Source organism: Penicillium malachiteum (assembly GCF_028827825.1).
Source record: "Penicillium malachiteum strain IBT 17515 chromosome Unknown utg000005l:1.0-9002435.0:326005.0-9005861.0, whole genome shotgun sequence".
NCBI lineage: Eukaryota > Fungi > Ascomycota > Eurotiomycetes > Eurotiales > Aspergillaceae > Penicillium > Penicillium malachiteum.
In genome coordinates this window covers 2,794,956-2,818,354 of record NW_026643099.1, presented here as the reverse complement: position 1 = coordinate 2,818,354, position 23,399 = coordinate 2,794,956, and the positions used below count along the sequence as shown (strand labels likewise).

The 23,399-nt window shown below is 47.8% G+C and overlaps 11 protein-coding genes across 11 annotated transcripts; 7 read left to right on the top strand and 4 right to left on the bottom strand.

The window, feature by feature from the left end:
• Positions 1 to 33: 33 nt before the first annotated feature.
• On the bottom strand, positions 34 to 1,890 carry N7483_011057 (F-box protein; the record flags this gene model as incomplete). The annotated part of the gene is made up of 2 exons (XM_057094484.1): positions 34 to 760; positions 821 to 1,890. 2 exons carry the CDS (start codon positions 1,888 to 1,890, stop codon positions 34 to 36), a joined length of 1,797 nt encoding a protein of 598 aa, XP_056940455.1.
• Positions 1,891 to 2,568: 678 nt separating this feature from the next.
• On the top strand, positions 2,569 to 3,233 carry N7483_011056 (uncharacterized protein; the record flags this gene model as incomplete). The annotated part of the gene is made up of 2 exons (XM_057094483.1): positions 2,569 to 3,072; positions 3,147 to 3,233. The coding sequence occupies 2 exons, from the start codon at positions 2,569 to 2,571 to the stop codon at positions 3,231 to 3,233; spliced, it is 591 nt and encodes a 196-aa protein (XP_056940454.1).
• Positions 3,234 to 3,326: 93 nt separating this feature from the next.
• N7483_011055 (uncharacterized protein) lies at positions 3,327 to 3,844 on the top strand (the record flags this gene model as incomplete). Its single annotated transcript, XM_057094482.1, is given in 2 exon segments — positions 3,327 to 3,476; positions 3,488 to 3,844. 2 exon segments carry the CDS (start codon positions 3,327 to 3,329, stop codon positions 3,842 to 3,844), a joined length of 507 nt encoding a protein of 168 aa, XP_056940453.1.
• A 303-nt stretch (positions 3,845 to 4,147) lies between these two features.
• N7483_011054 (putative plasma membrane phosphate transporter Pho87) lies at positions 4,148 to 9,224 on the top strand (the record flags this gene model as incomplete). The annotated part of the gene is made up of 7 exons (XM_057094481.1): positions 4,148 to 4,541; positions 4,585 to 4,808; positions 4,886 to 5,303; positions 5,983 to 6,418; positions 6,656 to 7,835; positions 7,898 to 9,020; positions 9,079 to 9,224. The coding sequence occupies 7 exons, from the start codon at positions 4,148 to 4,150 to the stop codon at positions 9,222 to 9,224; spliced, it is 3,921 nt and encodes a 1,306-aa protein (XP_056940452.1).
• Positions 9,225 to 10,330: 1,106 nt separating this feature from the next.
• On the bottom strand, positions 10,331 to 11,199 carry N7483_011053 (uncharacterized protein; the record flags this gene model as incomplete). Its single annotated transcript, XM_057094480.1, has 2 exons — positions 10,331 to 10,337; positions 10,478 to 11,199. The coding sequence occupies 2 exons, from the start codon at positions 11,197 to 11,199 to the stop codon at positions 10,331 to 10,333; spliced, it is 729 nt and encodes a 242-aa protein (XP_056940451.1).
• Positions 11,200 to 12,632: 1,433 nt separating this feature from the next.
• On the top strand, positions 12,633 to 13,079 carry N7483_011052 (uncharacterized protein; the record flags this gene model as incomplete). The annotated part of the gene is made up of 1 exon (XM_057094479.1): positions 12,633 to 13,079. One exon carries the CDS (start codon positions 12,633 to 12,635, stop codon positions 13,077 to 13,079), a length of 447 nt encoding a protein of 148 aa, XP_056940450.1.
• A 793-nt stretch (positions 13,080 to 13,872) lies between these two features.
• On the top strand, positions 13,873 to 14,526 carry N7483_011051 (DUF2470 domain-containing protein; the record flags this gene model as incomplete). Its single annotated transcript, XM_057094478.1, has 1 exon — positions 13,873 to 14,526. The coding sequence occupies one exon, from the start codon at positions 13,873 to 13,875 to the stop codon at positions 14,524 to 14,526; it is 654 nt and encodes a 217-aa protein (XP_056940449.1).
• Positions 14,527 to 15,246: 720 nt separating this feature from the next.
• Positions 15,247 to 16,052, top strand: N7483_011050 (40S ribosomal protein eS8; the record flags this gene model as incomplete). Its single annotated transcript, XM_057094477.1, has 2 exons — positions 15,247 to 15,320; positions 15,524 to 16,052. 2 exons carry the CDS (start codon positions 15,247 to 15,249, stop codon positions 16,050 to 16,052), a joined length of 603 nt encoding a protein of 200 aa, XP_056940448.1.
• Positions 16,053 to 16,532: 480 nt separating this feature from the next.
• On the top strand, positions 16,533 to 17,642 carry N7483_011049 (uncharacterized protein; the record flags this gene model as incomplete). The annotated part of the gene is made up of 1 exon (XM_057094476.1): positions 16,533 to 17,642. The coding sequence occupies one exon, from the start codon at positions 16,533 to 16,535 to the stop codon at positions 17,640 to 17,642; it is 1,110 nt and encodes a 369-aa protein (XP_056940447.1).
• Positions 17,643 to 18,580: 938 nt separating this feature from the next.
• Positions 18,581 to 19,549, bottom strand: N7483_011048 (uncharacterized protein; the record flags this gene model as incomplete). The annotated part of the gene is made up of 2 exons (XM_057094475.1): positions 18,581 to 19,419; positions 19,453 to 19,549. The coding sequence occupies 2 exons, from the start codon at positions 19,547 to 19,549 to the stop codon at positions 18,581 to 18,583; spliced, it is 936 nt and encodes a 311-aa protein (XP_056940446.1).
• Positions 19,550 to 20,435: 886 nt separating this feature from the next.
• N7483_011047 (UTP14 family protein) lies at positions 20,436 to 23,354 on the bottom strand (the record flags this gene model as incomplete). Its single annotated transcript, XM_057094474.1, has 2 exons — positions 20,436 to 20,618; positions 20,679 to 23,354. The coding sequence occupies 2 exons, from the start codon at positions 23,352 to 23,354 to the stop codon at positions 20,436 to 20,438; spliced, it is 2,859 nt and encodes a 952-aa protein (XP_056940445.1).
• Positions 23,355 to 23,399: the final 45 nt, after the last annotated feature.

Below are 23,399 nucleotides of genomic sequence, written 5' to 3'. Positions count from 1 at the left end.
ACTAGTGCAGTTCTACTAGTATACATATGCTTTTTAACTCGATCCTCCCTTTCTTCTCCAAGCACCAGCCTGCGCAAGCGGTTCCCATCGCCTATCCCATCCAGGTCCCGCCCCAGTATTTACATACCTAGGCTCAGGATACCAAAACCCATGCTGATTTCTCAGCTTAGAAGTAGTAGTAAAATCATCCGGATCCGGTCGCTCATAACCCGCTATCCTAATCACGTTCTCTGCATCAACAGGAACAGATGGACTACCCTTCTCGACTTCTAATCCAAGATTGAAATCGTACCACTCGCTCGCTGGTCCTGTCAGATCATCTGTTGACGCAAAGTCCAACCGAACCACACCGTCCACAATACCGGTGTACACTGTTGGTGACGATGAAGATGGCGAGGACATCGTGTAAATTGGGCCGCGATATGGACCACGTCTGTTGCGAGCGCGACGATTCCGTGGTATTATCGATGGAAGTTGTGTTGAGAGGAAGATTGAGAAATCCTTTCGGGGATAACTTGGTATGGTACTTGTCGGTAGTTTGGTGCTAGGTTGAGATTGGGTTTTTGTGAGTGGCACTTGTGCGCCCAAGTAGTTGTATGTGTTGCTCATGCGTAAATCGAAGATTTTTAGTACGGCGTTGCCACCCGCTCCAGCGAGGAAACGGTCGTGACCAAATGGATGTACGCTGTAAATTAGATTTATGTCGGTTGTATCTCTATACGTTGATTCGTAGGCATGTGGCGAACGAAGATCGTGTAATCTGTGATGCGAAGTATGTTAGGCGATGTCTCGGGGTGCTTTTTATTCTTTGCGGTCTTACCTTATTGTTCGGTCTCCCCATGTGGCTAGAAAGACATCACCAGGTGATCCTGCGTATGAGTGAGAGTTGAGAGGTGCGATGGCAGTGACAGCTGCATGAACTGTTCTGCCTACTTGATCTTCGAGATCGAGGGATTCCACACCAATTTCTCGATCAACACATACACCGTCAGGCGAGAGCGTGTTGATTGAGAGAGAGTTTTTAACTTGGCCAGTAGCCAGCGCAAGGCGCGAAGGGGATAGAAGTTTTGAGTATCGGCTTCGTCTTGTATGGTCTAATCCATCACCGACCCAGGCAAATGGCTCGACCTCTTGAGAATCGTTGTCAAGTGAGTACAGGCCAATCGACCCATTATCGAAATGAGCAGCCAATGTATCACTAATCAGATCTGTCTTTTCCAATAACAATCCATTGGTGGTAAATTTTCTCTTGATTTCATGAGTCGCCGCATCAAGGGAAAGAGAAAGATGAACGAGATCACCTCTCATGCGAGCAAAAATCAGATTCTCAACACCTGGATCCTGTTTCGACTCCTCGGGCTTGAGAAGATGCAATCCACAGATATCATCATAACTAGTAGGCTCTTCAACATCGTTAAACGATACCCATTGCTCCTTTGAGCGGGTGCCAGTTTGTTTGGATCGCAAAAATATCTGATGGCCCGCGCCCCACGCAAGAACCTCCCTTCGATCAGCCCAACATTCGCCATTCCAGACTTCGTACGAGTCTATGGCAGGCCGGTATCCAAGCGTGGGATTATCGCGACGCGTGTGCTCCTGAAACCCAATTCTGGTCGCTGTATCTGGCGGGATGACGAAACGGCCAATAATCCCCAGTCTGTCCAGTGCCCGTGATCGCGATGCGAGGGCACGAGCCGCACCTTTCCAAAAAGGTGGAGTTTGTATGTGTGGGAAACGAGTTTGAATAAAAGTTCGAAAAATGGATGATTCTTCTGCGGTAATGATTTTATAAAATCGTTGACATGTTTTTGCGAGGTTGACGATGTCACTGATGGTTGGCAGATATATGGCGATATGCACAATGATCTCTGAAGGCAAGTCTGACAGCATTGTGGCAATGAAAAGAGACTTGAATTCAAACACCTCTAGGAATTTCTTGAAGTTGCCGGAGATTTTCTCTTCAGAGGCTTAACATCTGTTCAGATGTGTGGGAATTATTATCCAGCCAATATTTTTTTTTCTTTTTCACTGATCGTCGCCTAGCAGTATGGGAATATCAAAGTTCTCTCATGAGTTGGTGCCCCAGTACCAGTATAAGATTGCGGCGAGCGCTTCTTTATGCAGAACATGAATGAAAGAGTGCGTTCAAGTCATACAAAGGGAAACTCTCCTGAGCTCGGTCTCAACAGCTTCAGATCCTGCTAATCTGTATCAGTGAAATCAAACAATTACTGGTTACATATACAGTTCGCAGGCTAATTTCGTGGCGGATAAACGGAGGCGGTCAAACCTATCCTCCGAGTGCCTAGACCAGGCCTTAACCAGCAGAGCAGGTACTAACTCGGGTTCAAGGAGCTGCCCAACTTCCAAGGCCCGGGCACACGCTTAGATGCCCCCACTCGTGCTATGTAGTGCCCAGGTGGGGCTTACATTGTCTTGTTTTGCATCTTTCCCCCCTTCCAATATCACCACCAGGCGCCACTTCAAAGACGGATCATAGTTTCTGATAGAAAGTTTTGATAGCCACCTCGAGTCAATCCATTATTTTCCATACGATAATTTATCACCATGTCTGCCGAGTCCAGCTCTTGGTCAAGCGTACAAAAGTTTCTTGAAAATAGTGACATTCAAACCGTCGATTATTTCCAGCGAACCAAATGGGATGAACTATGTCGAACTGCGTCAGGACCTGCCGGAGACCTAGAATGCATAGCCTTGGACCAGGTTGCAAGTGGGCTCAATAACATTGTCCGAGTTCTGCATTTTTCTGATCAGACTCGCTGGGCAGCCCGAGTTCATATTAGAAGAAAATACTCATCCTTCGATAGCAGCATCAACTTTGAAGCTGAGGTTGGAACGATGCAATTCATCAAGGAGCACTCCGACTTACCAGTGCCTCGACTTTTTGCGTATGAAGCTGACGAAAATAATCCGGTAGGAGTCGCGTTCATGCTGATAGAGCTGCTTCCTGGTATTGTCGCTATGGATCCGAATGGCGGTTATGAGGTCCATCGAGGCATGATACCTAAAGAATACAGACCAAACTTCTACAGCTTTGTCGCGAAGTATCATGTAAGTCTACTTCCAGAGCTGTATACTTGTTTTGGGGCTGAGTTGCTCACATTGATAACCTAATTAATGTATAGGTTCACTTGACTTCATTGCGACTTCCGAAAATTGGAACTATTATTCGAAACCATGAAGGTGGATATGAGTCTGGTCCCATACCATGAATCGGTGGACCTTTTGATACGGCAACTGAATTCTTTGAGGCATGGGCTGATACTGTCAAGTTCAGATGGGATAGAGAAATAATCACACAGTCGATGCAGGGAGCGCCAATCTCGGCAGAACAGATGATTACCATTATTGAGAATTTCCCATCACAGATCAAAGCCATGGCTAGCCGGCTCTCATTATGCAACGAAGGCCCATTTCCTTTGGACCATGACGACTTTCTCCATAGTAACATCATGGTGGATGAAAGAGCTTTGACGTAACTGGGATTATCGACTGGGAGGGAGCATGTACAGTTCCCTGGGAACTTATCGCATTCCCTGAATTTCTTTCAGCCATGCCTGCCTCTTTTGACCTTCCTGACAAGTACGACCAGAATGGGTACCCGTTAGATGAGGAATCACGAGAAAGATGGCGCGAGCGACAAGAGTATATCGAAATGGTCAGATCAGCCGAGCTTCAGGATCATCTGCTCTCAGACTGCCTTAGCAGCAAAAGGAGTCAGGTTATATCTTATGTATATGGAGCATATACTGGAATTGGAAAAATGGGGCTTTATGATCAAGTTTTGGAGGAGTTACGTAGAGAGGATCTAAGGGAGACATGAGGTAGTACTACTCACTAAACACATCTCCATGTAACCCATTCCAGTCCTCCATTCCAAAACTTGCACTATCGTTTTCTCTCTTAATTTTTTTTTAAAAAAAAAAATTTGTAAATAAGCTATGGGAATGAGTCCCTCATGTCTATAGAGGGTGGATCGACGCCCGGCGGGCGTCAACTGGTGAAAATGACTAAGCATGCAAAATTGTGGCTGGGCAGAATCGCAGACCGCTTAGAGCCAGGCCAAGATTTCATCATTCATCTTGAGCACTACATTTCAAGGTCGTCAAGGTCACCCACGCACACAATGCCTCCTCGACTCAATTTATTCGCTGCCAGTAGAGCGGCTACTGCTCTCCGCCAATCGAGCGCCTCTTCTATCGCCCCTCGTGGCATCGCCTTACCCCTTCGATTCCACCCCGAGCAGTCAGCATCCCTCCAGAAAAGATGGAACTCGTCCAAAGACTCGAAGAATATCCAGCCCGAGGAACAGAAGTTTCCCACTCAGGATCCGCTGCCATCCGTCACCGAGGAGGCAATTGAGACTTCACGAATCATAGAGAAGGAGAAGAGCTGCGACGGACATCCATCTGCCCCGGAGTTGGAGCAAGGAACTCCCGTTGAGGAGATCCTCCAGCGCGATGAGAAGGCCCGGAAACTCATGCCCAAGATCATGCAGGAGCAATTCAAGAAGAAGGGTGGTTCCCGGTCTTTTTTCCACATCCGCTCGAAGCTACTTGCAAGAAATGGAGAGCGCGGAGTCAAATGACCAAATGTCCGCCGCTATCCTTGCCGACATGATCGGGCAGCTCGACAATAAGACAGCTGAAGGACTCCCTGAGGGCTTCAAGTTTGAAGAACCAGCTCCTGTCACCCGGACTATGAACTTCCGGAAACGTTACGATTCGATGCAGGACCAGTTCACTAAAATGTTGATGCAAGATGGCAAACTGGCCCGCGCACAAAAGGTATGTTGATTTGCAAGCCACTTCCTTCGACTGCACTGTATGTGATCATATTGACTGACTTGTTCCCTCTGCTCTAGAACATGTCTATTATTCTCGACCACCTCCGCACTGCCCCTCCTCCCAACATTAACCCCCGCCGACCCCTTCTCGGAGGACCACCTGGCCCCCAGCTGCCCCTCGACCCTGTGCTTTACCTCACCTTGATTGTTGACTCGGTGGCTCCCCTCTTCCGCATTCGCCAGCAGAAGGGTATCGCTGGTGGTGGTACTGCCGTTCAGGTGCCATCCCCGCTAGCCCTGCGCCAGCGTCGCCGTGCTGCGATCAAGTGGATCATCGATGCATCCAACAAGCGTCGTGATGCGCAGCTCGCCCACCGTGTTGCCAATGAGTTGGTGGCTGTTGCAGAGGGTCGTAGTGGTGTATGGGAAAAACGTGACCAGCAGCACAAGATTGGTATCTCTGGTCGTGCGAACCTGGGAATTGCCCCTCGTCGTCGTTAAAATCAATCAGTCGGGAGATAATCTTCCAATTTTGTATTCTTTAGTTCTATTGGGTTGATGGAGGGGTTCTCATGGTGTCAGCACTTTCTTTTTTTGCAGCATTTCTGTACATGTAGTATATCTAGTTTTGGCCACATTGATCTGACGTGATCTTCAAGTTATCTGTACACATCTCATTTTTATTCCCATATGATGAATCCCTGCCACATATAGAGTTTGTTTTCCATATCAAACAGATGCCACCATATTTATCCCAATAATAATTCATATGGTGGCCACATGCTTGCACCCCATGCTCCATTATAGCTGCGGGGCCCCTGCTTGTTAATTCTCATACTTAATTGGCTGAATACTGCTTATATCAGCACATGATAGGCCATTCCCAATCAGGCAAGCAGCGGTCCCTGAGATCATCGCAAAACGTTCAGGAAAGCTTTCTCGAGAATGATACTGTGGACGACAAGATTGTGGAATATCTTGTGTCTCGGAGACTAAACACTCCAACGTTCACCCCAGCTCCGACCTGCTGTGCATTTTCTATTGCCAGCCTGACCATCAGTGCAACCCACGCAAGCGGGCCCAGCAGCTGACCACGCCTCGACTTATCTAGCGCCCCGCAATATCTTCCCATTTGATTCAAGCGGGTCCCTTCCTGCTGGCACAATTGCACATAGCCGAGTACCCCTCCAACTCCTCTGCGACAGTGGCTTCTCCCAAGAGTCACGAATCCTTCGAGCTCGCCGATTTCAACGACGTCACCTACCCGTCCGAAAGAGGAGCTCATAGTTCCACACCAGCTCTCGTTCGATCATTCCCGCGTGCCTTAGGATCGCCTGAACCGGTCGTCAATACAGAGCCATCGACAGAATCTGGCTCTGGGGCGGACGCAGCTCAAGAGAAAACATATTCGTCTGGACTGCTCCCTAGGGGCTTTGTGTCCACACCACTCAGGTTCTGGCGGGAGGCACTTCGCAATCTAGCAGATCAAACAAGTCGGATTCAAGCCGACCTTGAGACTGAGGCCAAGATGAAGTTCTCGCATAGCATTCAGTTCAATGCTGTGCCTGACTGGAGTAATTCCTACATTGCATACAGTAACCTCAAAAAATTGTAAGTTGATGAGACGGAAAGAAGTGTGCCTTCTGCTCCCTGGGAATTTGTGGGCTGTTTGGTGGGGTTATACAGTGCTTCTTTTTTATGCGTTTTATTGTCATTGCATCCCGATGTACAGTTGTCAAGGCACAGCGGACGCGGGTGTCACATTGCACAGAGCTGGGTGGATGCATGAGCACAAAGCATGGGCTGGAGAATTAGACGGAAATGCTAACTCGGAGATTTCTCGTCCAGAATCTATACGCTTGAAAAGCAGATCAACCGACCCGATGGCCAAGGGGTTTCGGATATTGAATCCGCACCGTTGCTTGGTCCTCAGATTACGAACCCGGACGGTATTTTCAAGCGTGCCCTCGATGCCGAGCTGGAAAAGATCGTCTCATTTTATGAGCAGAAGCAGGCGGAACTTTTTGAGCGTACTGAGCAATTGGTGCGAGATGCGGTAGTTTATCTCAACGACACGGACGGCGTCAACATGGACCCTGTCAGTGAGACAGCTGTGAAAACTTCTCGTCGTAGGACCAGCAATGGCGGCTTTGGCCGACGACGCCGATCAGCTGCTATCAGCGATGATGATGACGGTGATAGTGATGATGAGCCGTCTGCCTCGCTCGCAAACTCACGACTCAGACGACTATCTACCGACGGTGAATCTACAACAGATGCACAGCCGGAAGATCTTACAGATTCCGAATACTTCGGACAGGGGGGCAATCGGGACCTCATGGGCTCTCAACTGGCCGACCAAGATTTCCTCGCTCTTTATAATGCCGGTATGGATCTGAAGAAACGTCTCGTTGAAGGCTACGTCACTCTTTGTGAGCTTAGATCCTTCATTGAGTTGAACAAGACGGGATTTTCCAAGGCCTTGAAGAAATACGACAAGACTCTCTTCCGTAATCTGCGCCGAGACTATCTCAACTCAGTCATCAACCCAGCTTTACCTTTCACCGAAAGCACGATGGCAACTGTGGACTTTTATATTGACAAAGTTGAAGGTGTATACGCGGACATAGTGACCAAGGGCAATCGCTCTCTCGCTAGTCGGGAACTGCGCCTCCATTTGCGTGAGCAACTTGTCTGGGAACGAAACACTGTCTGGCGTGAGATGATTGCCATCGAACGCCGTGGGCAGGCTCTGAATGTTGGTATTCGCCAAACATTGCTTGGGCCCGATGAAGATCCAGAAACCGCCCGACGACAAGGCGACAAGCAAGAGATTCGCACAACGGAGGTTTCCACTCCTCTTGGTCGGATTCAGTTCCCTCTCTGGTTTTGTAGCTTGAGCTTTGGTACTTTGGTCCTAAGCTTTGCTGTATTCGGCGCCCTTCTTTCATTGCGAATAATGGAGACAACCGAGCAGCAAAACTGCTTGGCCATGCTTGTACTTGTTAGCATCTTGTGGTCTACCGAAGTATGTCCTTTACCTAATACCATTCCTTGGAATTTCTGTGTTGCTGATCATATTCTCTTTAGGCCATCCCCTTGTTCGTGACATCTCTGTTGATCCCATTTTTGGTTGTGGTTCTTGGAATCATGCGATCCGAGGATAAGCCGCATAAACGCTTGGGTCCCAAGGAGGCAACCAGCGTGGTTTTTGGTGCCATGTGGACCCCAGTCATCATGCTTCTTCTTGGTGGATTTACCATTGCGGCCGCACTATCCAAGTATGATATCGCTAGACGTATGGCCATGTTTGTACTCAGCAAGGCTGGCTCTAAACCCCATATTGTCTTGTTGACCAATATGTTCGTGAGCATGTTCCTTAGTATGTGGATTAGCAACGTTGCTTCCCCAGTACTATGCTACTCCATCATTCAGCCCTTGCTACGCAACTTGCCTGCGGAGTCGGACTTTGCCAAGGCACTTGTTCTCGGTATTGCTCTTGCCGCTAATGTAGGCGGAGCGGCTTCGCCAATTGCATCACCCCAAAATATCATCGCCCTGCAGAACATGTACCCAAGTATCAGTTGGGGTACTTGGTTCTTCATCGCGCTTCCTGTGTGTATAATTTCCATCCTGCTGATCTGGGGTCTTCTGCTGGTAACTTTCCAGCCTGGTCGCAATGCGACCGTTGTCGCTATGCGTCCTGTCAAGGACCGCTTCACTGGCATTCAATGGTTTATCACCATCGTGACTCTTGTCACTATTGCTCTCTGGTGTGTAAGCCACCAACTCGAGCACGTCTTTGGTGACATGGGCGTGATTGCTATAATTCCTCTTGTGCTGTTCTTCGGTACAGGTATCCTTAACAAGGAAGACTTCAATAACTTCCTTTGGACGATCATTATCCTCGCCGCCGGTGGCCTTTGCCTGGGCAAAGCCGTGACATCTTCCGGTCTGCTCCATACCATTGCCACCGCTATCACAATTCGAGTTGAGCACCTCAGCTTGTACAGTGTTCTCATTGTCTTCTGTGCTCTTATCTTGGTTATCGCCACTTTCATCTCGCACACTGTGGCGGCGTTGATCATCCTGCCTCTTGTCCGCCAAATTGGTGTTAGCATGGAGGACCCCCACCCGAACCTGCTTGTCATGGCAAGTGCTTTAATGTGCTCTGTTGCAATGGGTCTTCCAACTAGCGGATTCCCTAATATGAGTATGTTATATCCCTTTTGCTTTCCTGTTATGAATCATACTAATTTTTCCTTCACTAGCTGCGATCATGACTGAAGTTCCTCAAACCGGTCAACGATATCTCTTGGTTCGACACTTCATCACCCGTGGTGTCCCTTCAAGTTTGATGGCCTTCGTGGTGATCGTGACCCTTGGATACGGCTTGATGATCGTTGCCGGATTATAAACTGATTTTGGACTTTTTTGGTGTCAGAGTTTCTAATACCTAGCATTGTCCATGTACTTGTGATTACAGATTGGCGAGGTGATGTAGACATTTCATTTGTGTGTACTCTTGGTTCTTGATGACTTGCACAAGGTTATTCAGACGGATATAGGAGTTGCAGCCATTGGTGAAGGCTTCGAGTTCTTTTTTCTTCTTAGCATTGAGTCGTCTCGTGCTTGATGCTGTTGCTCAGTGTCGGGTTCTTTATGTTTATGTGGGTTTATTATTTGGAATAGATTGACATGGGATTGCACATATACCAGTCTTTACTCAGAACTGATGACTATCTCAACATTTGAACTTGAACCCACTCTATCTTCCCAATAACTTGAAATTCAAAATCTAGCAGTTCCGAACTACCGAACTAGTCAGCTTTTAACATTCGAGATTTCTGAAGTCCTGAAGCATTGAAGAGATGAGATGCCTCCACTAGTACTAGTATCACATATCTTCAAGTCTCAAGTCTCACGTCTCACGGGAGATTTCCGTTCATCCCGGTCTCACATTGCCAGGGTCACCCGTGAGTACTACCATTTACATACATTTTTACTACTATTGCAGCCTTCGGGCCAAAGCAGCCTGAAACTATGACTTCATCATGCAGCGCAGGGATCAGCGAAGCACAAACAATGTTGAAATACACATGGTACATATACGCCAAGTCCACAAGTCACTGATGCAAATAGATACTTCGAAAGATTCAAGTCTTCATTATCCCATTCGCCGAATCCAGCTACTATATTGGGAAAATAAGTGTACTGTACATTCAACATCGGACACACGAATAGACCAAATCTAGGGGTTGAACAAAACACCCCGGGGAAACACTAGGTCCAAATAAAACCAGAGAGATAAGGAACAAGAAAAGACATAAAAATAAAAGGTAGCCAGAACAGGCCAGGTCAGGCCATGCATATTCTGCATCGTGCGATACCGTAAGCGTGAAAGTCGTTTCGTCGCGGGAATAGGTAAAAATCGGACTAATAAATGAAGAGCCTCATAGGAAGTACTAAAGAAGCAAAGCAGAGAAGACGAAGTCCTCCTCTGACCGCTGCAGTCAGGACAGATTAATTACTAAAAAGTAAGTCAGTGAAATGTTCCTCTAAGATGCCAAAGAGAAGGCACCCGAATTTCCCAAGAGGAATGAGGATGCGCAAGATCAGAGGAAAGCAATACGATGAAATGCATAAAAATAGATAAATAGATAAACTTACAGCAATCCTAGGGTCAAATCACCATGGATCTTTGCCTTAAGCTGAATCTCAATATCCAGATTGAGATCCAATCGCAATCGCAACTGCTCATCCCGACCACCACTATCTTCCTTTTCCTCCTTTTGTCCACCACCAAGGATCCCGCCAACAGCCTTGCCTGCTGATCCAGTTACACCGTTCAGTGCATTACCGGCGGTATTCTGGATCAGCTGGCCAGCTTGGTCAACACCACCAAGACCACCGAGGCTATCAAGGGGACCACTGCCTTGCTGTTGCTGCTGGGGCTGGCGCGTACGCCGAGTTCGGGGACGCTGCTGCTGTTGACCGTCCATATCGCCGCGGTGAACTGACTCGACGTCTGACTCTTGTTTGCGCTGAGGACGACGACGACGTCGCTGTTGAGGTTCTGGTTGGGGTTCGGGCTCGGGTTGAGCGTCTTCTTGCTTCTGTTCCTCGTGCTTTTCTTCGTCCGAGTCAGGCTCTTGCTTGTGGGGTTCAGGCTCTTGCTCCTGATCCTTTTCTTGTTCCTTTTCTTGCTCTTGATCCTCAGTAGTCTCTTCTTCCTTCGACTCTTTGTTCTCGTCTTGTTCTTGCTCTGAAGGAGGGGGAGTCTGTTCTTGTTTGGCAGGGGACTTCTTTCCTAACTTAGGAGGAGAACGCTTAGGTTTGTTTGGGGTAGATGCAGACTCCGGATTAGGTGATTGAGGATCTTGATCGGCCATGGTGGAAAGAAAAGAAGAGGAAGAATATGGGAAGAGGGGCAAATATGAAGTGATCTGTCGCGGAAGATGTGGGTTATGAGGGACAAAGCGTCACTGGTGCAAGGTGGTGGGTTGCAGGATGTACGGGAAGTGACTAGGGTAAAATTGACCCTGTATGAGGAGGTATGATGTATGTGGGAGATAACACGGGACAATGTGCTTGTACGCTTGCCGTTTATATCATGGAGCCACCAAAGTGTACAAAACCGGCGTTGATGGGCGTGCTGTGTACCGCCTCCGACGTCAGGGTTGATTCAACCTGGACCTGTGGCTCGGGGCGTATTATGGAGCGATGTACGACGTCCGTCTTCCAACTAATGTGATCTATACCAGGGACTCCATGGGAAGCTGTTTTGACGCGATGATGTGGGGTGGAAAGTAGGAAGTATGACGTTGGGGCGGGCAGGGATCAGGACCTGGAACGCCTCCGGATAGATCAAGTCACTCAATTGTAGACTGTGAGAAAGAACAATATAGTGCTTCACGACGATCCCTTGGTTCGGAAATAATCTGGGATTTTGATATCCAATCCCTTTGGAGCGTCGTTGTTACAGCCAGAGATGTCACTGGGAAAAAAGACATCGAAGACCCCACTTGGATCGGAACACGCCAATTACGACGATCTCGGGGCTATTTTGGCACAAAGACCCCCTCGATGGATCCACTTTTATAAATTAAGTAGACGTAAGACAGTTGCAAGTTTCTGCCAATCTTCGCGGCAATCGTAGAGAAGTTGGCAAATGACGCCACTGTCCAACCCTGCTTTTGGTCTTCATTCTGCTGTACCACAGCTTCCTTCAGAATTCAGAAATTCAGTCATCATTGGAATTAAAGTTGTACTGTAATGACAGTCCTGGAGGTCTGTTTGACTGGTTCAAGCCACGAGGGAGACCGTTGTAGCCACGGGTCCCGCCAGGGCCGTGGAGCATTTTTGAATGTTGTTGATCAAGTTGTCTCGGCCGGAGTCGATCTCTTCCCATATACGGGGTCAGGGTCAGTGCCCAAGGAGCCACAGTTATGATTGTATAGCCACGTCCCATAATGTGGGACACTGTACTGCATGACGCGGGTGATACTGTGGAATTCAAAATTGTATGACGGTGAAGGTGAAGAGGAAGGAAGAACAGCCGCCGCCAACGTCATTGCTCAAAACATGATACTGTCCCTCTATAGATCTCCCATTGATTTGCCCATCTTTTTACCTGACTTAATTCATCAATTCATATTACCGCTTTCTGCTTCTATTTCTTCAAGTTTCCTTTCATATTATCTCAAGAATATTCTGCGGTTTTGGTCCCTGAATATACACTCTGGCGATACTATCTCCCAATCTTCTTATTCTTCCGTAATTCAGATTCCAGGGTCCTCAGGCTCTTGCTACCCCCATTCCCATCATGGCCACCGCCGAAAAGACTCAGGAACAGCAGAAGAAGTTCGAAGTGCCCGACGAATATGAGTCCGGGGAGGATTACGATAGCGCTGATGGTGATTACTCGGACGAGGAAGAGCAGAATGTCCCAGTCCAAAACAACCAGCTGCAACGTCGCCGTCGACAACAACAACCTAAGCAGCAAGATGAACTTGAGGACATCTCGGACGAAGATGATTATTACTCGGATGAATATGATGACGAATATTCCGACGGTGAAAATGAGATTATGGAGGGATATCGAGAGCGTGACGACGACTTCACTCCCAGTGGAGGAATGAACGTGATTGATGAGAAGAAGAAAAGCATTGATGATGAGGAAGGCATGAAGCTCAAATTGGAATTGAATCTGGAGATTGAAGTAGAGCTTAAGGCTCGCATTCATGGAGATCTGACCCTGGCTCTAATGTAAGTTTGACTTCCCTCGTCCCTGTCTTTTTCTTGTGAACCGCGCTCAACCGGGACTAGGAGTTGATCACCTTGGCCATAGTGCATAAATCTTGGACCGAATCCCTATCTATATTACTCAAGTGCTTGCAACTCAACATCTCTTTATCTCCTACCGACTCAGATGGGTTGTCCCTCTTGGAAGCTCATGATTATCACGATCCCCATTTCGACCTGATTGATTTTCGATTCTTTTTTTGCAGCTCTTTTCCCTTTTTTTCATTTTTTCATAGAGCAACGACTTGATTGTCTAATCCCCTATCTACTTCTCAACTTTTCTAGCTCCTGTGGTCTGCAATCGGCGTGGCGCAGGAAATTACTACCTACTAGCATCTTGGACCCTGTATCTACTAGCACGACTACTAGCACATGTATATATCTCTTAAGGAATTCAAGTTCAATATTCTACTGGTTTCCACTGAGCTTTGAGACTCCGAGTTCAAGGGATAGTTCACGCCCTTTGATCCAATAAATGTAGAGAAATTCTAATATAGACTGAGAAAATTTCATATTTTGAACATGATGTGATAATATGTCAGTTGGTACGTGCCGGAACCTTCACACATGAGGCTAGGCCGAGGTTCGGGCTTGGCGTTGATGGGGTTTCTGCTACCGCTAACCTACGAACATTCAACTTGAAGTCTACAGGAATTCCCGGGGTTATTTCGCAACTTTTGTTTTCAAGTTGCGACCTATTTCCCTTCTCTTCCCATCTTCACTCTTTCAATCCTCCAAATCCAGATACCTTGCGCGCAGCCATGTCGAAGGAATTCATTATCAAGCACATGAACGCCGATCATGGTGATTCCCTTGAGCTTTATCTCCAAGCATTCAACAACATCAGCGCCCGCGACGCCCGCAAGGCCCAAATCGAAGATCTCACCCTCTCAAGCCTCGTTATCCAAGCGAACGGTACCCGCTATCATGTCCCCATCGATCCCGCCATGAAGGATTTCACCGAGTCGCGTGGCCGCCTGGTCGCACTACACAAGGAAAGCCTGCAGCGCCTGGGTCGCTCTGACGTGACGCTGACGGAATACCGCGGCCCACAGGGGTTTTTACAGACCTTAATCTTTGGTCTGTGCTTATTCACCTACGTGAGCTGCTTCCAGCGCAGCAACCTTCTACCGGGCTCGTTCGTCTACGAAAATCTCGGGTACAAGTTTGTTCCTGACTTTGCGCATTTTGTCTTCAACATCCAGCCTTTCCTGTTCCCGGCAGTTGTGGCAATCCATATCTTCGAATCCGTCTTATTGGCCGTGCTGAAATTGAAGCCGCATGGAGTTCCTATTCTCTCAGGACTGTGGTGCAAGTGGATGGCTTCGTGCTTTGTGGAAGGGTTTGGATGTTTCCAGCGAATTGGAGCTTTTGTAAAGGAAGAGCAGGCGAAGAAGCATGGGAAGCGAGAGTAAAATGGAATAGAGTGACATGAGGTTTAGAAGGATAAAGAATGTAACTAAGCATCAAATTTGGCAAATAGAAAATTTGGTCCCTTTTGAATGTCAATAATGGGCATTGAGTGAAATAATTGAATCCATACTGTAGTTATGGTACTTGCCGCATGTCCATAACCCTGGAGTGGAGATGGGCCGAGTCAAGGTTGGATGAGTCAGCCATCGAGCCCCCATCTTGGAAGTCACGGGACCCAGGAGGGGATGATATAATCCACGCTAATTCTAATTAAGGCTAGTGTCAATTAGGGCAACCGCACAAGCGAGCGACACAGTGCGCCCTGCGAAATTCAACGGACTCCACGACCGCAACTTCCAACGACACCCCATCGACAATCGTTCTGCTTTTGGTGAAGGGCTGCAGAACTAGAGGTGAGTTTTCCTCTTGAATCGCTTCGCATCCCTCATTTCTTTCCTTCTGCTTCGTTCGAGTCGACAACCGGGTACTATTCGAAGTAAAATTATCGTCCGGGAATTCCATCGATTTCAAGATTGAGCCTTTACTCCTTCGACCACAACACATATCGCCAACCCGTTCCCTCCATTCGAATTGAACCTTGCGTCTTCCGCTCGAAACGAGCCAGAAGTGTTGGAAAGAAAGGGATTGGAAGTACACATCTCGAAAGACTCGAGTTCTAATTTTTCTCTTGTGTCCAACAGACCCCGACATCAACCGCAAATATGGGTATCTCTCGTGATTCTCGCCACAAGCGCAGCGCCACCGGTGCCAAGCGCGCTTTCTACCGCAAGAAGAGGTACGATTCACCTGTCAATTGAATTCGGATTTTTTTGTTCATTGTTTTGGGGGATGGATGTGAGGAGTGGCAAATGGCGTGTTGTGTGTGCATCTTGTATATGCTATCTACTGGCACGCAAGAACACACACGGGGAAAATGAACAAAACGATCATATCTACATTCTCATGGACAGCAAATTCTGACTTGCCGTCTTCCAACAGAGCCTTCGAGAAGGGTCGCCAGCCCGCTAACACCCGTATCGGCACCAAGCGCATCCACTTGGTCCGCACCCGTGGTGGTAACACCAAGTACCGTGCCCTCCGTCTCGAGTCCGGTAACTTCTCCTGGGGCTCCGAGGGCGTTGCCCGCAAGACCCGTGTCATCGGTGTCTCTTTCCACCCCTCCAACAACGAGCTGGTCCGCACCAACACCCTGACCAAGTCCGCCGTTGTCCAGATTGACGCTGCTCCTTTCCGTCAATGGTACGAGGCCCACTACGGCCAGGGCGTCGGCCGTCGCCGCCAGCAGAAGACCGATGTCACTGAGGAGAAGAAGAGCAAGTCTGTTACCAAGAAGCAGGCTGCCCGTTACGCCGAGCAGGGCAAGGTTGAGGGTGCCATCGAGCGCCAGTTCGAGTCCGGTCGTCTGTACGCTGTTGTCTCTTCTCGCCCCGGCCAGTCCGGCCGTGTCGACGGTTACATCCTGGAGGGTGACGAGCTGGCTTTCTACCAGAAGGCTATCCGCAAGTAAACGAAAAAACAAAAGGGAAGACCATACGGTTGGGTGCCGCATGGGTTGTCGTTGCACGGGTGGTTATCGGAGTTACAGCTATGTTTGCCAGAAAACTTTTATGATCTGGGCATCCACGGATGCAATGTCTGTAGAGCTCTGAGCCGTCTATTCCATAGGAATGATACTCTGTTTACGTTATTTTTTGGCTCTGTTATTTTTTCATCTCTTTCCACTTCGCCTCAGTAAACTAAATAAGTATATCTCTGTGTTATCGTACTCCTTGGTAAATGTAGTTTTTGTCTAGATCTATATAGGAAGGGGGCTGTGAAGCGGAGACTGACGTCGTCCCTTCTTACCCGCCATGTCGGAGCCTAGACCGGATATTTGATCTGGATTTGAACCTTGAAATTGGCCCTTGCTTTTTGTCTCCTCTCTTTCTCCTCCCAATCTCAACTTCCAATGTACTCATTCTTCCCAGGAAGTCTCTGATAGCCCATAATGACCACTCCTAAGCGGGTCAAAACCCGCATCTGCATGATCTCCGACACTCATACCAGCACCCCTCTCCCCGCGTCCTTCAAGGATTACGCATTCCGAGACCCCCTACCACAAGCCGACGTTCTTCTCCATGCTGGCGATCTCACCAAAGTCGGCTACTATGGCGAATATGAGAAGATGGTCGATATGCTCAAGGCAGCCGACGCCGAATTGAAACTTGTAATCGCTGGCAATCACGATATCACACTCGACGAGGAACACTTCACAACATTCGGTTATAAGCGTCACCGCAAGCCAATTCGTCTGGGCACTACAGAGACCCTCCCAACAACCGAGGAGGAATCATCATATATGAAAAGTATTCGTGAAAATGCGGTACCAGATCTGGATGATATGAAAGCCTATGTTCGACGCGTCAAGGACCTCTGGACAAACCAATCAGCTCGAGATGCAGGAATTCGGTATTTGGAGGAAGGAGTTCACTCATTCGTTTTGTCCAAGGGCGCTAAACTCACCGTCTATGCGTCTCCATATCAACCTGAATTCTGTCGTTGGGCATTCGCCTATCCCCGCACAGAAGATCGCTATAACCCTCCGAATCCTGGCTCAACAAAACCTCCTCCAGCAAATCCAGTCCCGAGGCACCCGAACATAGATGTCATGCTCACGCATGGTCCTCCTCATGGGCTCCTCGATCTTGTCGGTCGCGGCTCTGTCAAGGACCGCAATGGCGACGATTCAGCCAGCCATACTGGATGTACGCATCTTCTTCGCGCCGCAGAAAGAGTTCGGCCTCAGATCTATGTATTTGGACATATTCACGAGGGCTGGGGTGCTGTCCGTGGAACCTGGGATATGTTTGCGAATGGAGGAGTCAGACAAGAGCCCATTGATACCAACCAGGAGGAGATGCTGGAAAACCGAGGCGCATTTTACAATGCCAGTTCTGATAGTGATAGGCCGCTGAAATTCGGTGCAGAGACTCTCTTCGTGAATGCGAGTATCTGCACGCTCTCTTATCAACCGAAAAATGCTCCTTGGGTAGTTGATATAGATCTCCCACTCACGGAAACACAGCCTCCGGTGCAAGACGATGAAAAGCTCATATAGATGAGCAGAAATGAAATATCCATGTATTTGTTTGTATTTGGCTCTATGATTGCGTTCTGGTGTTTTCTTGAAAGTTACATATTACAGACATGAATTGATGAGATATGAATCCCTAAGGTTAGATTTTACTTGGCCAATATTTATAAAAATTTTGAGTAGTAAATAACATTTAAAGGGACCTTGGAAAATGACCTCTAATAGGTGGCATATATGGTGCCCAGGTATGATGGCTGCCTGTTAGTAGCGTTTCTCCCTTAAGAGGATAAATTTGGGAGTCCAGATAACCATCCGCATCGAAGTAGCCTAGCGGGCTATCGTGTCTGTCCCGAGTTGATTTGACACTATGATACCATAAGTCTGGTTTGCTGGGACTGAGGGTTGTTCAGTAGCATCAGCAAGCGTGAGACTTGCCTAAGTGGAACACCACCGTGAGAAAGCATGCAGCGGACTATGTGAAAGACTTCTGCGGAGCCTTTTTCTTTTTGCTCTTTCTTTTGCTCTTTCTTTTGATATTACTTTTATATTTTTTATCTATTTTATTGGATTTGTTACGATTTTTTGAAAGTTGAAGCTGTCATCATCCTGCTCATTTGAAGCCTCACTTGGTACAAACATCGCGAAATCAAAAGTCCCTGGGTCGATTCCTGCCCTCTCCATTCTTTCTTTTCTTTTCTAATCTATGACCCTCTGAGTCTCTTACTACTGAAATACAGTACTCCAGGGCTCTTATCTGCTAATAAGTCCTACACATGTAGTATTCCTTATTCTGATTAAATACTAGTATAGTCTAGGAAATCTGTACTTCTTCCTCAAAGAACTCAAATTGAAGTTGATAATGGAAATAGTAGTAGTTCTTCCATTTTTATTACAATATGACCTGACATATGTGGATGTCCACGGGTTGAACCTTCCAAGGTTCAATCTAAAAGTCCACAGATTCAAAAATCAGTAGCAGTCACTAGTGCCTGCATACTCTTCTTAACATGTGACATCACAAAACTTCCCAGCTCTCCACAAATCACCGGCTTATCCTCATCATCATGACTTTCATAGAAAGACTCAAGTGAACCTCCTTTAGCTGCGATTTCCAGATAAATGGCGCGATCATCTTCGGTCTCACCAATACACACCAGGAAGCTTCCGAGCTTGAGCAAGAGAGCGTTCAGTATCAAACGGCACATACGTCCATTACCATCGAGAAAAGGGTGGATGTTGACAAAAATATGAGCGTACTTGGCGGCAATGGCGATCTGGTCAATAGCTCCCATTTTAGTCGCTGTTTTGAGGTCTGGTTTCAGGTCGCGAATCATTGCCTTCATTTTGCTGGGCACAAGAATATGATGAGGGAACGAGTGGAGCCCAGCGCGGACTTCATCGGTACGATAGACACCACTGTATTGTGTCCAAGGTGTACTATCTGCATCAACACCGCAGGTGAGAACTCCGTGTGTTTTCAGAATGATCTCTTCGCTGAGATCTTGGTCCTCGAGGTAAAGTTTGCTAATGATGTATGATGCAGCATTCGCATGTTGCACAGTCTCACGACGACAACGCTGGATATCGGCGAGTTCCTTTGGGCGATTGTTTTGTGAGAGATAATCTTCGATCTCCGAGCATAATCCACCGTGATTTTCATATTTGGAGCTATCTTGACCGGAAAATATTGACTTGCAGAATTCAGATGTGACATCAAGACTGCATCCTGCATCCTCGATCATGTTGGAGCCATAGATCATCGCAGTAAGGCATTCCAGGATGTAATCTTCAAATATGATGTCTTTCTCAGGTGTGAGCATTCATGAAAGGTTACTCGAGAGTTGATCCTTGAGGGTGAGAATTTCGGGGAAAACGGCGTCAGGGTCAAAGTCATCCGTGAGAATATTGTATTTGTAGTAGTAATCTTCCATGAAGGCTATGAAGCAGGTATGAAAGTGATTCAGCGTTTCGTCAGAATCAATCTTATCACTAGTAAGAGCTGACTGTATGTGTTGACGCAGATGCTTGGCAAAATTGATATTGCAAGAGGAGGAGGGTTGAAGACCTTGCATGGCTTCCAACCGCTTGAGTTCGTTGGGTTGATCGGTGAAGCCATTTTAATGGTAAGTGAAGGAAGAAAGGAAAGAAGAAATGAAAAGTGGATGGGAAGCAATATCTACTTCCCAGGTTCTGAGGTATAGAATATAGTTTCACTGTCATTGATTCACATCCCAAATAGGCTTAGTCCCTTCCAAGTCCAATACTCAGATAAATAGTATACACCTGGGCATAGGACCGCTACTAGTACCATACCTAGGTACTAGTATTACCTAGGCAGTAGACCTTTGAAGTTATATCTTTACCTACCTTCCATGGTTCCTCTAGTATCAGAGCCTGCCAGTGATTACCTAGGTACCCCCTTAGGTTATAAGTACATATATGGGTACCTACCTCAGTACCTACTACTCAGTCTCCACCTACATAGTATGGATGTATCCTTCAAGTTCCAGGCACTCAAGTGCTGCCAGTGTAGCCTTGGAATCTCTTCCAAGGTTCCGAGAGAGATTTCAAGGAGGTGTGTACCCAGACTTTTGAACAGGCATGTATTACCAGTACGAAGGATTATGAAGAGATAGTTTTTGGTTCTAGGAAAATCCAGATTGGAAAATTGCAAATTCGACACATGTGGTCTATGTGGTATTTTTTAGAGAAAAAAACAGTGCTATACAATACCTGGCATGTAGCTCTGTCAAGATCTCAAGTGGATGCTAGACAAGAAACAAACACGAGATAAAAAAAAAGCTTAAAGATAGTTCATCACATCATAGGCTTCTCCAAAGGCTTGATAATGCCTTGCTTGACAATAACACGAGGCTTGGTTCCACTCTGGTAAGTCTCCTTTGTAGACCACTCCGGACCCAAAGGCATGCGCAATGAGCGCTCGTATTGTGCCTTGGTTTCAAACTCATGAGGAAGTTGACTTGCCATGTACTTGATATTCTAGAAGGAAAATCATGTCAGTAAAACACATAAAAAGACTGGTGAAATGTGGACAAATACCTTTTTGACTCGCTTCTCGTTGATGATGACACGAGAGAGCTTGGCGTCCTTTCGCTTCTCGGCCTTGACGCCTTCTACTGTAGTCAGGAAGCGTTTCTTATTCTTCTGAGACTTCTTGCTCACGCCCTCGCCGGCCCAGCTACCCCAGCCGTCGAGAGTGTTGTCAATGACCTTGTCACCTTCGTCTTCAATAGTATCCATCTTTTCCTGCTCAAAGTCTTGTACCACCTCGTCGCCAGCAAATGCTCTCTTTACAAGGTCGTGGTTCTTCAGCAGCACAGGAACGCTATCTTCGTCTTCACTGTCGTGCTGGGCGTGAGAGATTTCCTTGGCAGAAGTTGCCTTCGCAGCCTTGCTCTTTTTAGACGAAGCAGTCTGTTGTGAAACTTGAGGTTGTTCGTCATCAAGTGAAATTTCCATAGCCTCCTGAGCATCTGCACCGGTCCGACGACGATTGGTACGGTCAGTCTGGACCAACCAAGGATTTTCCTCCTCCACAATCTCTTTGGCTGGTTGACTGAACATCTTATCTGAAGATTTGGCATTGGCCTTTGGACCGGAGGGAGCAGCAGCGTTGTGCTTGGCAGGACGATCAACCACAATATCGATATCTTGATCCATTAAGTCTTCGTCATCCGATCCAAGAGCCTCCTCGAGCTCGCTCTTGGGCAATACCTTGGAAGGAGCCTTAGTATCAGTCTTTGATGATTGACCGAACTTTCGTCGTCCAACCTCCGACTCAGCTTCGGACTGTGAGTCTTCGCCGTGAAGCTCTCGGTTGAGGCGTCTAATTTCTGCGTCGTTCTCTTCCCTGCGAGCAGCCTCAGCATTCTGCATGAATTTCATGGCAAAAAGATTTGAGTGAGGGCCCTTGGGAATCTCGGCAGAGTCCATTTTTTCCAAACCGCGCAGCTTCTTCTGTATCCGGCTCTTCTCAGCATCGGAGGCATCTGACGCCCAAGGGTCATCGTTGTCTTCTGACTCCGAGCTAGACGATCCCAGGTAGTCCTCATCACCGCGAGAGACACTCTTTCCTTCAATGCGTCTGCGCAGTTCTTCCTCACGGAGGGCCAAATCGGCAGCACCGTTGCGGGCTTCTTCATCCCAGGCTGTTCGGCCAGTCTCCTTCAAGCTCTTAGCCCATTTGCTGTCACGGTGCTTGGAGCCCATGCGAGCTTCAGCTCTGAGCCGCTCGTTCTTCTCAATATCCATTTCATCCATGTCAACACCGGCTTCCAAAAGTGCCTGCTTCTCTTGTTGCTCAAGACGCTCACGCTCCTTGCGGTGGACACGGCGGTAGGATTTGCTCTTAATCTTTTTGATACGCTTGGCACGTACCTCCTCACGGAAGAGTAGATCACGACGCTTGCGCAACTCAGCACGACGGGCTTGGATCTCTTCGATAGGCATCTGACGAGACTGAATTTCCTCGAAGCCCTGAACTTGCTGTTCAGCAGACTTGCCCTTTACTTCAACCAGACCACTCTCCACAAGGATATTTTGAATGGTACTTTCCAGATCGTTCGTCGGCTTCGCAACCTCCATGCGATGAACTTGCTCATCGTCGGGGTTAGGAAGTGGGAAGATCAGATGATCAGCGCGGCGGTTATGCTTGACGGTCTCAATCCAGCGATCCAATGTTTCCTTGCTCTTTTCGTAAGCTGCGGTACGGTCAAGCTTATCTTGTTGGCGTTTCGCTAATGGAGCATCAAGTTTGCCTGGAATACCGGCCTTGGATGTCTGAGGAGCAGCGTCAACATGTTTTAACGAGCTCTTGAGGCGGGAGTCTGTGATCGAGGGCAAGAGGTCGGCAACAGTCAATTTTTGAGAAGAGGTCAGGCCGTACTCAGTTGGCTTGCCCTGCTCTTGTGACTTTTGATGGCCCTTGGTGCGACGGCCAGTCTCCATAGAATTGACAAAGTCCTGAAGCTTGGACAAGCCATCGCCTTGGTCATCAGCCTCGTCGTCGTCGGAAAGAGATAAATTATCATCTTCGCTCTCATCTCCTTCGCTGTCGCCTTCAGAACCAGAGTCGTCCATGCTGTCATCACTTTCTGCGGCTTTTTTCGATTTGGCTGCGGCTTTCTTTGCTTCAGCCTCTTCCTCCGCAGTGTTCATATCCCATGCGGTCAAGAGGTCCACGGCATCTTCACCCAGATCGTCGTCTTCATCCTCCTCTTCCTCGGACTCGTCGATATCTGCGCGCTTCTTTGTAGGTTTCTTCTTAGACTTGGACTTTGTGGTAGAACTTCCGCGGAATGTGAAGCCCTCAAATCTTTCCTCGTCGCTCTCACCCAAAGCTTCGTCACTGTCTAACTCTTCATCATCGTCGCTATCCACTTGTCCCAGCTTCCATTCGTGACCCTCACTATCATTGCCGCCATTGTCGCTTTCATCGGCAGGAGCGGTGTTGAATCTGCGGCGCTTGTAGCTTGGGCCATCTCCGTCTTCGTCATCCTCATCCTCATCCTCATCATTGGTAGAGTGTCGTTTAGGGTTTTTGCCGTCGTCATAGTATCCTAGACGGTTTCTCCTTACACCAAGTTTGGTGGGAATCTGTTTTTCGGCGATTGAGAGGGCATTGATTGCACGGCCGGTCTTGCGCTTCTGGGCGGGCTTAGATTTGGGAGCATCTCGGTCCTTGGGACCCCGCAAATTAGTTTGTTTTCGAGGCATGGTTGTGAGAAAACAAAATGACAATAATAAAAATCAATAAAGTCC